The 12,337-nt window shown below is 42.3% G+C and overlaps 1 protein-coding gene across 7 annotated transcripts in view; it reads left to right on the top strand.

Annotated features, from left to right (window-relative positions):
- TRIM37 (tripartite motif containing 37) overlaps positions 1 to 12,337 on the top strand; it is a 53,669-nt gene that overhangs the window by 26,570 nt on the left and 14,762 nt on the right. For all 7 annotated transcript variants that reach the window (XR_004694013.3, XR_004694012.3, XR_004694011.3 and 4 more), the window contains 7 exons: positions 13 to 63; positions 1,277 to 1,358; positions 3,908 to 3,984; positions 7,320 to 7,499; positions 8,374 to 8,488; positions 9,681 to 9,893; positions 11,248 to 11,384. Coding sequence is in view for 4 of the 7 variants with exons in the window: in XM_060283095.2 (XP_060139078.1) it covers positions 13 to 63; positions 1,277 to 1,358; positions 3,908 to 3,984; positions 7,320 to 7,499; positions 8,374 to 8,488; positions 9,681 to 9,893; positions 11,248 to 11,384 (855 nt within the window). In the remaining 3 variants the exon portion in view is untranslated. The remainder of the gene's footprint in view (positions 1 to 12; positions 64 to 1,276; positions 1,359 to 3,907; positions 3,985 to 7,319; positions 7,500 to 8,373; positions 8,489 to 9,680; positions 9,894 to 11,247; positions 11,385 to 12,337) is intronic.

The following is a 12,337-nucleotide window of genomic DNA, read 5'->3' on the forward strand; positions in this document are numbered from 1 at the left end:
TCCTTCCTGTAGTGAGTTGGTTCCTGCATATGATTCAACTACCTTTGTCTTGGAGAACTTCAGGTAGGGACATGACTTACCAAGAAGTGGGATTCTAGCTAGCTTGGGTGTGATCCTAGAGTTTAATCAGAGGTTGGGCTAAGCCTGTTGCTACTGGCAGGGTTTCAATTCCAGAACACATTAAGTCAGGCATCCCCAAACTTCGGCCCTCCAGATGTTTTGGACTACAATTCCCATCATCCCTGACCACTGCTCCTGTTAGCTAGGGATCTTGGGAGTTGTAGGCCAAAACATCTGGAGGGCCGCAGTTTGGGGATGCCTGCATTAAGTTGTACGATAAGTGTTCTGTGTGCAAACCTCTGACTAAGGGAGGAGGATCTTTTATCCCTTGCTAACTCCTCCTCCTGTTGTTGTTCCTGTTGCAGTGACATATTGAAATATTGAACAGAATCTATCTGTTCAACAGATTGTTCCCCTTCAGAAGAGCATGAATTATCCGCCAGATTGGTTTATGTAACCAGCTCAATTTCCCAGCTGGAAAAAAAGAACTGAACACGATGCTTAATTTGTTCTCTGTGGTAACTGGGGATCCAAAATCTGTTTTTCAGAAACAAGTGTCAAACTCTGAAGTCAGAGTTTCCCATATCTTATGTTTGCAGTGACTGTATTTATCACCTTCCTCGCTAGAGGGTGCTTCTGAGCATGTGCAGGGTACATTTCACGAACATCAAATAGCCACAATCCATTTAGAATGAGTGGGGTCAGGCTTTTGTGCCACTATATGGGTACCAACATGATCTCCCCCAGAAGTTGTTGGAGTCCCATTCCCATCAGTTCCAGCCGCCATGGCCGGTGATTGTGTTTGATATGAGTTATAGTGCAACATCAACTGGAGGGCACACATTGGCTACTCTATCCTACTGTCTTCTTCAAGATAGGAGGGTGTGCACAAATATAAGGAAGCATCAAATTTGCTTTTGAGGTGTGAAAGAGAGAACTATGAGGGAGTTTATAATAAAAGCCTTGGAAAAGAATAAAGAGGAGTGAGGCATAGAACAGAACATGGAAATGGTTTTGCATAATGTAATGGCTGCTAAAGAAAATTCTAATGGTGTGTATTGAGAGAGTGGATCCTAGTGAATAATTATTTTATATTTCCTTAGGTTTGAAAATGCACATTAAGGAATGCATGCTCTAGAGATGACGACCCTCCCATTTGTGTTGAAAGACTTACTTTAACCTTTGCACTGAATATTCATTTCTCATATCTCAACAGCACTTTACGCCAGCGGGCAGATCCAGTTTACAGTCCACCTCTTCAAGTTTCTGGGCTTTGCTGGAGGCTCAAGGTTTATCCAGTGAGTGTGGCTGATACTGTTAACAAACAGCTACTGAAATCTTGGTCATAACCTCACTCCTGGTGCATTGTGATCCATTACTTGCCCTGCAGTGTTCTATTCTTATGAGTAGTCCTGAGGTACAACTTCCAGAAACCAATGATGTCACTCTCTGGGTTAATTACCTGGAACTAATATTTAAAAGAATATTTAAACATAATGGGGGGAGTCTTGAAAAAAGAGCCCTCATGATTTGATATACCAGGGATGCACCAGAAGAAAAGCGATCACTAAAATACCTCATAGTACGGTAGGACCATTTTCTAAAAAGCAGCTTGGATATTGCAAGCAGTTTCCGTTCAGTACTACAGATGGATCACAAGCCCCTTATTTTTTTTAGGCCAATCACCTCTGGGATACTTTTTAACGTTGTTATGTTTTTTCTCTAGCAGCAACATTTACCCAGTTTCATGTTTGCCCTATTCACCACATGGATAAAAACATATTTATAACAGGGTGAATCTGTAAAGCAAGCATGTAATGGCCACAGGAATAAGGCAAAAAAGAAAAGACATTACATTGACAGGCAATGTAAACAATTACTTATTTATTGCATGGCACCTCACATGTTAACTGATTATTCTGAAAGCTTAGAATTTTGCTAAGATTTGAATCTTTGATACAACCCTTGAAGTTGCCTCTGTAGAAAAGCCAAAAATCTGTGCTCAGGATGTATTATGCAGGTTAGGAACTTTGCCAATAGCTTTTATACAGCTTCTGTTTTCAAATAAAATGGTAAAATGGAGGAAAGAAAAAACCTTGCAGTTGTGGCTGCCTAGTGGATAGAACAAAGTGACAAAGAACAGAAACCGTAAGAGGGAGGCCATGCACACAATGTCAATTTTAGTTTTCTAGATTTTGGACCTTTAGATGCTGGTGATATTATTTCCAAGCAGTGAGGCCTAGAGGAAATATTCAGCTTTTAAAAATGCAAGATTTTTTCGCATTATAATATTGCATTACCACAACACTGAAGAAATTTTTCCAGATTGTGGGTATAAACATTTTGTTGAACCACGTTCCGATTGTATGGGGCCTAACTGAGGAGGGGCAGCATGTTTGGCTGTTGGGGGCGCTTATTCATGGTGGCAAATAAGTTAGTACTCCAAGGCTGGAAGAAAAATCTCTGCCCACTGGTTGTGTAACAGACTGAAGGCTTATGTCTGTTGGCAGCATATGAAAGGGCAGCCTTTTGGCAGAGGCAACAGGAAGGAAAATATCTAGTCATTTGGGTTCCTTACTTACGCCAATCTATTTGCATGAAGCAGCACTGTGTGACTTTATACTATCTTTTATTTATTTGACATTTTTCTGTCTTCCTCCAAAAAGAGAGCACAGGACAGCTAATGACATAAAGCAATAGATCAATCATAAAAACATGGAAAACATCAAATGGCTGCTTATCAATAAATATAGGAGAATATAATACCTCCCCAACACCAATTATACCTCAAAAACCTGAAGATTTATCCAATTGTGTGTGAACATAGCTGATTGCACCTGTGAGGGTGTTTCATAGTGCTGACCCTGAGTGAGGATGCCATGCCGTGCATAAATATCTTCCTCACCACCAGTACTGAAGGGAGAACAAGGTGGATCTCTTCCAGTGATGGCAAAGTCTCCGTTGGAAAGTGCTGGGGAAGACACATATTCATTTTCTCTCCTGGATCATGCTGACTCCACCCTGTCACGGGAGCCAGGTTGAACATATAACCAACTCTATGTTTGGGCCGACGAAATAGTAAGATAGCCCCATGCTTGTCATGGTGGCCATAAAGTCCTGATCTAACATGACAAGGCAGCCCTGACATGGAGATTGAAGTCCCCTCTTCAAATCTATTCCAGAAATACCTCCTTAAGACCAACCAGGCTGTGTGGGAAGTGGTATACAAACAGCATATTGTAAGATAGGGAAGCATGCTAACAGGGTTTACTCATCCCCTCTTCTTTTTTCTCCCACACCTTTTCCTTGGTTGTCTCTTGTTCTTACTGGTTTATATGAAAAATTGTTCTACGCACACACACACACACACACACACACACACACACACACACAATTATTAACAAATGGGAGAAGAGGTTACCATAAGGAGAAACAATGATAAACTATTACCATAAGAAGGAGAAACATCCAAGTTCTGTTTATTTGAACATGCACCAAGCTGCACCCATAGGAGGGGCTAGTGGCTCAGGTGCTGTGGTGCTAGTGCTTGGCTTTTGAGGCCAATGTGCCATAATACATTTGGGGCTTCAGTGCACAAGTGGTTTCTGTGATGTAAAACCCCCTCAAACAGATCACCAATTTCTTGATAGTATTTAAGCATTGGTGGTGGCGGTGGGGGGAAGCATTCTTTCTCAGTTTAGACTCTCCAGAACTGTGCATCAGGTAAAAGCCCACTTCAGCTGTATTTTCAATAATTGCAGGAAGCTGAATTATGAACTTTGAAATCTCATTTGGCAGGTAGTAAGCATGTTGTAACAAACTAACTTTGATTTTAACATTTTTAAAGGATGGAAACGGAGTGGTGCGAGGCTATTATTTATCTGTGTTTCTCGAGCTGTCAGCTGGATTGCCAGAAACATCCAAGTAAGAACAATCACTATTTCCCCCTGTGTTTGGAATAGGGTTTCACTTTGTGTCTGTGGTAATGTTGGAGGGAGGAAGCAGGGAGACTAGTTAAACGATGTGTCTGACCAAACATGAAATGTATGATCAAACCATGTCATTCTGTAGTAAAGAACCTAGGCAGTATTACTTAGTCCAATCTTTTAGGGGTCTTCACCAAAAACTCTGCTCGATCCAAAGAGTCCTTTTTGTGTGTGGAAAGGGTTTTGGTTCAGAAGAGGTTTCTATGAATGGAAATGATGTGGTGTTTTTTCCAGTTCCCCCTGAGCCCCCCCTCCCACAACACTTCCTACCCTGTTCTGAATGGTCCCCAATCCTCTGGAGTAAGTCTTTGCATATGATAAGGCAAAGCAGAATTGTTGAAAATTGCCTGGCACATTTATGTTGAGGAAACTTTCCCTTGGATCAGAGCTTGTTTATTTACTTTATTTATACAAATATTTGTATACCACAATTTCATTTAAAAAAATCAAATCAGTTGACAATAATTCTAATACAGTAAAACCACACAAAATAAAACGGATCACCAGCTGACTATTCAGTGGAAAACATTTGTCTTATTTTCTGCATAAGCCTGGGGGCAAAGAAAATATTTCAGAAAACTTTTGAAGGTTAGTATAGAAGTCCTGCCAAGTCTCTATTGGAAGTCTCCATTATTGAAGAAAGGGCTAATAACACTGAAGGCTCAGTTTTGTGCTGATGTCAAATAACCCTCACCCAACTCAGGACTACCAGCAAATCCTATAGATGATCTTGGTCAGGCATCCCCAAATTTCGGCCCTCCAGATGTTTTGGACTACAATTCCCATCATCCCTGACCACTGGTCCTGTTAGCTAGGGATCATGGGAGTTGTAGGCCAAAACATCTGGAGGGCCGCAGTTTGGGGATGCCTGATCTTGGTGATCAAGCTGGGATTTAAAGGTTATATTGTTTATGGACGGGCAGATATAAGCCAGTTATGTTAAGAGTTGCAGAATATCAGCACTTTTCTAGACTGCCCTTGAATAATAATAATAATTTATTATTTAAACCCCACCCATCTGAATGAGCCATGTTAGATTTTTCCAAAACTCTGTGGATTCTGTGACCAAAATTATGTGCCTGGGCATCCCAGAGCAGGATTCTATTGCCTATATCAGTCATGCAAATTCAGCATATTTGCATATCTCTGATCTAGCTAGCCATTGGGGAGATGGAGAGGGAAAAAAAAAGAGTTGTACATCTCAGAATCTTCTTCAGCCACCTTCATTTTCTGAAAATTCACTAGGGCATTTCCTGTAAAGGATAAGACCATCAATGGCTACTACTCGCCATGATAGCTATTTTCCCTCCACTGTTAGAGGCAGAATGCGTCTGAATACCAGTTGCTTGGAATCACGGGTGGGGAGAATGCTGCTCCCCATCTGCCTTACGTTGTCCTTATGTCCTGCTTCCAGGCTCCACACTGGGACAGCTAGCTCTAACAAGGACTGCTAAATACTTTATTGGACATTCTGAGTGTGTGTGACTTTTGGCTTAAATGCCCTCTGCTTGTGGGGAAAGTGGCTTAAGTAACGTACTTTCATGGTCATATTTGGCAAGAAGGGAATATTTGACAGAGGTGTTGTGCTGAACTTGGTCTGAAGAGCTCTATTAAGAGCTCTATTAATTAGAGTGGGAAACTGATTTCAAATGCAGCCAAGTGGCTGACCAGCCTGTCTTTCAGGTGAGATAGAGGTTACCTGCCAAAAAATTACCATAGATACTAGGTCATCAAGAATTCAGTCCCTAAGCAGCTTTTTAAGCACAGCTCTGATTCAAAGGGTTCAAAACATCCACAGCCAGATTGTGTCCTTGACAAGGAACTAAGCCTGTCACTCCTGTCAATCTGAACCTGAACTAAGAAACCTGTGGCCCTCCCAACATGTTGCTGAACTACAATTCCCATCATATCTAACAATTGGCTATTCAGGCTCATGGGAATTGGAGTCCAATAGCATCTGGAGGGCCAAAGTTTCCTCAGCCCTGATCTGAATAGAAACCCTGGTCCCCAATCCTAGTTTTTCAGGGGTTGGTTTTCAATTAGATTGCTTGAGTTTTGGGAGGTAAGCTATAGCTAATAAATGTGCTTTTTTGAAATAAGATAGGAAGGTTGGTTATGGGTTTTTTTGTCTCTTCATATTTTAAATCATTTTGATAGTACAGTCATACCTTGGTTTTCAAACAGCTTAGTTCACGAACAACTTGGAACTTGAAAGCCGCAAACCCGGAAGTAGGTATTCCAGTTTGCAAACTTTGTCTCAGAAGCTGAACGTCCAGCGCGGCTTCTGATTGGCTGCAGGATGCTCCTGTAGCCAATCGGAAACCGTGCCTTGGTTTCCGAACGTTTGGAGGTTGAACGGACTTCCGGAACGCTTTCTGTTCGAAAACTGTATTTTAATACCGAATTACCCACTAGTAGGAGCTTCTACTTCACTATACTGTCTTTTATGAGAAAGTTATTGTTGCTGTTGTTTTGGTGCTTTGGTTTTCTTTGTTTGAAGACAGTTGTAGCCATGGTTGCACCGGTTGTTCTTACCCCCTTCTGTCAGGTGTGCCCTCCAGATAAGATGTTGGACTCTCAACAACCCATCAGTTTCAGGTTGGCGATGGCTACAGTGGGCCACCATGGCTGTCTGGCATTGGTTGTTACCTCAGTGTATACTCTTATCCATGCACCCATCACATCAGCATTTTTTAAATATCCCAGGATGATATCTATGGCCTCACTGTTGCTAGTGTTTGAAAAAAGGCTGAAGACACACTTACGGTATTCAAGTCTGCATTTGGCTGATTAGTAGTGCTGCTGTTGTGGTTTTTTATTTAGTTGTATTTTCATGTGACTTGTAGGCTACCCTGTGAGGGCAGCCATGCATTGAAATGCAAGTTTGTGTCTGTGGTTTTTTTTTAAAATAAAACTAAAAGCTGATAGAAAGATGACATGCTTGCTATTTGATGGAAATTTATTAATTAGTGAAATGTAACAGGATATAATTGAACCAACAATTACTGTAACGAAGCTCAGCAATTATAACTGAAGTAACTACGTATTCTTCCCCTTTTTGCCACTGCTTCATTTCCCTTCCACTTCCTCCTGTGTCAATACACAGAATGTAAACCCCTGAGGGCCAGGCTCTGTCCTCTCATTCCTTGCAAAATGCCATATACATGGGTGGCACTATAAAATTTATTGATGTTAATGTATGGTTCCACATAAGGTCAGGTCTAGCATTGGGTGATTTATCTTCTGTTTGCCTGTGGCATTTTTGTTTTGTAGGTATGAATACCGTGTCGAAATGGTCCACCAATCCACTAATGATCCTGCTAAAAATATCATTCGAGAGTTTGCATCTGATTTTGAAGTTGGCGAGTGCTGGGGTTACAACAGGTTCTTTCGACTGGACTTGCTTGCTAATGAGGGCTACTTAAACAGGCAGAATGATACTGTCATCTTAAGGTATGGGAGAGGCCTACTGTGCAAGTGCTGTAAAGGTGCAAGATGACCACAGATAGCTTTTTGAGGATGGACAGTAGAAAAATGAACCTTTTGGAACTACATCCTATATGGTGGGGGAGCAGCCCTTGCCTCATTCTATTATGTAGTGTCGTAATGGTGAGGGGAGTTCAATTTAACTTGTTTAGTAGGCCTGTCTCTTAAAAAGTTCTCAAGAATTTTAATTGAGTGATCATTGCCCAATAAATGTGAATATTGGCTCGACCTCCAAGTTGGTGCCTTTTAATGTATGAGGACTTTGCAGCTTAATAGATGCAAGCTACCTGTCACTGTTACAGGGAAGGATAATCTCTAATACAGTCATACCTCGGGTTACAGATGCTTCGGGTTGTGCGTTTTCGGGTTGCGTACCGCACCGAACCCTGAAGTACCGGAATGGGTTACTTCCGGGTTTTGGTGCATGCGCAGAAGTGTCAAATCACGACCCCCGTGTGCGCAGACACGGCGCTGGAGGTTGCGAACTCTGTGGGTTGTGAACGTGCCTCCTGCATGGATCACGTTCGCAACCCGAGCGTCCACTATAATTTTTATCTCTGTTACAGTAGCACTTCAGAAGCAAAATAAGCATCAGTAAAAAAAAAGTGTAACCTTTAAGCTTTAGCTGATTTAATTCACTGATTTAAATTGGCAGCCTAAATTTTTAGCGGATGAAGCTGGGTGGCTCTGTCCCTCTTTTCAGATTCTTCTTTAACAATAGTGACACAAGGTTGCTGTCACAGCTTGGTAGAGAACCCAACTGCTAATAGAACATGCATTATTCTTGTATGGGACTTTTGTAAGCATTGTGAAGTCTTCCCCTCCTTCTGTCCCCCACAAGGTTCCAGGTGCGGTCACCCACCTTCTTCCAGAAATGTCGGGATCAGCACTGGTACATTTCTCAGCTGGAAGCTGCTCAGACAAGCTATGTCCAACAGATAAATAACCTTAAAGAGGTAAGCAGCATTGTGACACATGAATGCTAAATTTGAGGGACAATGCCATTAACTAAAGTGGGTGGCTGATATTTGGGGGGGGGCAAGTGTATTGGGCTAATTTGAACAATGAAATCATGAATGTTAGTGTGTTGTGCTTGTTTCCCAGACTTCTGAGGGTTGAGGAACCTTTCTTATTTTCTGTATTTTGAAATTGGAAGCATGCTTCAATTTACACTTGGGTCTATATGTTATGCCGAGTCATAACATTGGTCCATCTAGCTCAGTACGGTCTACACTGAGAGGCAGCAGTAGTTTCAGATGCGGCATTCCCACTACTACCTGAAGATGCCACTGGGGATTGAACCAAGGACCTTTTTGCATGCAAAGCATGTGCTCTACCCCAGGCTTCCTCAACCTTGGCCCTCCAGATGTTTTGAGACTACAGTTCCCATCATCCCTGACCACTGGTCCTGCTAGCTAGCGATCATGGGAGTTGTAGACCAAAAAAAATCTGGAGAGTCGAGGTTGAGGATGCCTGCTCTACCCTTTGTGCTACAGCACCTCTCCAGATGTGCAAGAGCTGTTTGCCTTTAGAAGGACCTACCTCTGAATTTCTGCATGAGTCACTGATCTAGGTGTGCTTTCGCAGGCAGGTAAAGCTGCTGAATCTGTGCATCTGGAGTGATTGATCCAATCACATCCATTGTAGAGATGTGTCAGAGCTAGCTGTCTCCAGGAGAGGCTAATTGGAAAGAGAACAGTGAATCAGGAGTGGGGTGGGTAATCTCTTTGGGTATGTAACTTGGGCACTAGGGAATATCTAATTATTTTCTCATGGCATCACAGCTCTTGCTGCACGGTCAGTCACCATGCGGCTTGTGAACAACTGGTTTAGTATTACAGTCGTACCTTGGATCTCAAATGCCTTGGCTCCCGAACAAATCGGCTCCTGAACAATCAAAACCCTGAAGTGAGTGTTCTGGTTTTCAAACAATTTTTGGAAGCCAAACGTCTGTGGCTTCCGATTGGCTGCAGGAATTAGAAGCTGTGTTTTGGTTTCTGAACGTTTTGGAAGTCGAATGTACTTACGGAATGGATTCCGTTAGACTTCCAAGGTATGACTGTATAAAGAATGTTGGCTACATTAAACCTATGCCTTCTGTTTTCCATATGTGTATGCTTTATTTTCTTTTAATTTTTTAAATGACAGAGGCTTGCAATCGAGCTTTCTCGTACCCAGAAATCCCGTGGCATGTCTCCCCCTGATACTCACCTCAGCCCACAAAGTGATGATGGTCCAGAAGCAAGACCTAAGAAGTCAGGATCAAACTCGGAAGTGCATATTGAGGCTGTGGCCAGCACAGCATCTGCTAGAGAAGCAAAGGATGACGAGGAAGAAAAAATACAGTATGAAGACTTCAATGTAAGAATCCTCCTCTCCTGCCGTGGTGAATTTGCTGTAATGACCAAACATGAGATCATGTCAATGGCCCCTGTAGTCCAGCATCCTGGTTTCACAGTGGCCTACTAGATGCTTCTTCTGAGAAGCCCAGAATAAGAAGCTGAGCGCAGCAACAAGGCTCTCCTCACTTGTGAATCCCAGCAACTGGCATTCAGAGGCATCCTGCCTCTGATGGTGAAGGGGAGAACACGGCGCATGTGGTTATTGGCCACTGATAGCCTTCTTCTCCATGAATTTGTCGGACTCTCTTTCAAAGCCATCCAAGTTGTTGACCATCACTATTTATTGTGGGAGCAAATCCCAATTCCTATAGATCAGCCTGTGCTAATGGAGAGGGGTTGTGCTTGGTAAGCAGAAAAGGGTAGATCACAGGCACACATCTGAAAATAGTAGCCAACCTGTTTTGCTAACTGTTGCTGTGTTGTTTGAATTTCAAAATAGATTACATGCTGGGTGGTACTGAGGGACATCTGGTAAAGGAGCCTTTTATCAGTGCTGAAATACACACCCTTTCAATGTCTGTGCCCAGAGCATGCAAATCTGTGTTTAGTGTTGCTGAATTCTACTATCTTGTATAATGTATTCAGTTTCTTGATAGTCGTGGAAACCTTATTCATTGACCTCCACCTTGGCTTTGGAGATTTCAGAAGGCAGTTTCAGACATACAGTATCTGTTTTTAATCAATAAGACCTAGAAAAAATGTTTTTAATCAAAGTAGAGATTCTCAGGGAGCTCAGTTCTGTACCTAATACCATGCCTTTCTTCCAAGGATGCGGATGTTCTTGAGTACTCTGTCCCTCTTACTTGCTACAGTTAGCAAGCCAATAGACATTACTCTTGTTCATTCCATGCTGTGAGAGGAAAGTCCTGTTCTACCATGCTCCAGGCATCAGCAGATCTCTGATTCTGGAATAGGGCCAGCTACCCCTGGAATTCTAGGGGTATGGGCAGAGTCCTGTGTGTTCCTAGCTTACATAAGGATATGCCTGCTGGATCAGACCGATGGGCCATCTAGACAAGAATCCTGTTCCCACAGGGTTCAGCCAGATGCCTGTGGGAAACCTGCTTCCAGAGTTCCTTATTTCCAGTTAACCAGCTAAACATTAGTGTCACTGCTTTCTCTGCACCAGGATAACTGACATGGTCCTCTCCAAGTGATGTAGACTCCATAATCCCCTGACTGTTGGCCACGCTGGCCGGGGCTGATGGAAGTTCATGGGCTACCAACTGGAGAGCAGCATGTTGGCTGCCCCTGCTCCGCACTGCACACAGAAGCATTATTTCAGAGCCATTTTTGCATACTCTTGACTGCAGCATGAACTCTCAGATGGGGACCTTGATGTCGATCTTGTTGGGGAGGATGAGGCAAACCACCTGGATGGCAGCAGCTCTTCAGCTAGTTCCACAGCGACCAGCAACACAGAAGAAAATGATATTGATGAAGAGACCATGTAAGAGACCCTGTTCTTGTTCTGCCATCTTTGTTGTCTTTCGAAATGGAAGCACCTTCCATTTGGAGGCGGGGTGGGAGGGGAAATCCTACCCTTACATTATTGTTGCTCCCAAGGCAGCTAACAAAGCATAAGGACAAATGAAACACTGTAATCAAATTTGTGTTTATTTTATTTATTAACAAAATTCAGACAGCGCATGGCTGCCATAAAACCTGTAAGCAGTTTACAAAAAAACCCAACATAATTATCAATAAAAGGACAGGTATTGAAAAACATTCAGAAGATAATGAAAATCAACAAGCTAAAAAGAGATTAAAATTCATGTCCAGTTCTACATGTCTGGAAAGGCTTGCCTAAAGAAAAATGTCTGGAGAGGCAGCACAGAGGTGCAGAATAAGTATTGTGTGGCACCTGTAACATTGAAGCAGTCTGCACTTACAAATATTTGGCTTCTTTCTAAGACTACATGCCTGTACATTTCAAATGTGATGTCCCCCCCCCAGTGGTCTATGCTTTTAATAGAATGAGAGTTCAAGGGCTGAGATAGTGATGAATGAGCAGAATGAGCATTTTTAGCACTATGGTATTGTTTACGAGTTTTGTTGGGGTTGTTGTTATTAAATTTTTAATATATGTTTCGGATCTAATGATTCATGTGAAAATGGTTCAGTCTGGTTGTGTATTTTTTGATGTTTTGTTTATTGCTTATTACTACTTTTGTTAAGCTTGTAGTTTTCTATTTTTTATATGTTGCAATCCGCCTTGAGCATGGTTTTAACTTTGGAAAGGTAGCATACAAATAAAATGATTGATCCATTGATTGATTGAGATAGCAGAATGAACTGTACCACTTCAGAGTGTAAGTGGGAGTTAAGTGGATATTCAGCACACTTGTGGTCATGCAATCGAACTTGCCCTCCATCTCTCATCTCCCTATGTGCCCCCTAAAA

The sequence above is a fragment of the Zootoca vivipara genome, chromosome 14 (assembly GCF_965207765.1).
Source record: "Zootoca vivipara chromosome 14, rZooViv2.hap1.1, whole genome shotgun sequence".
NCBI classification, from domain to species: domain Eukaryota; kingdom Metazoa; phylum Chordata; class Lepidosauria; order Squamata; family Lacertidae; genus Zootoca; species Zootoca vivipara.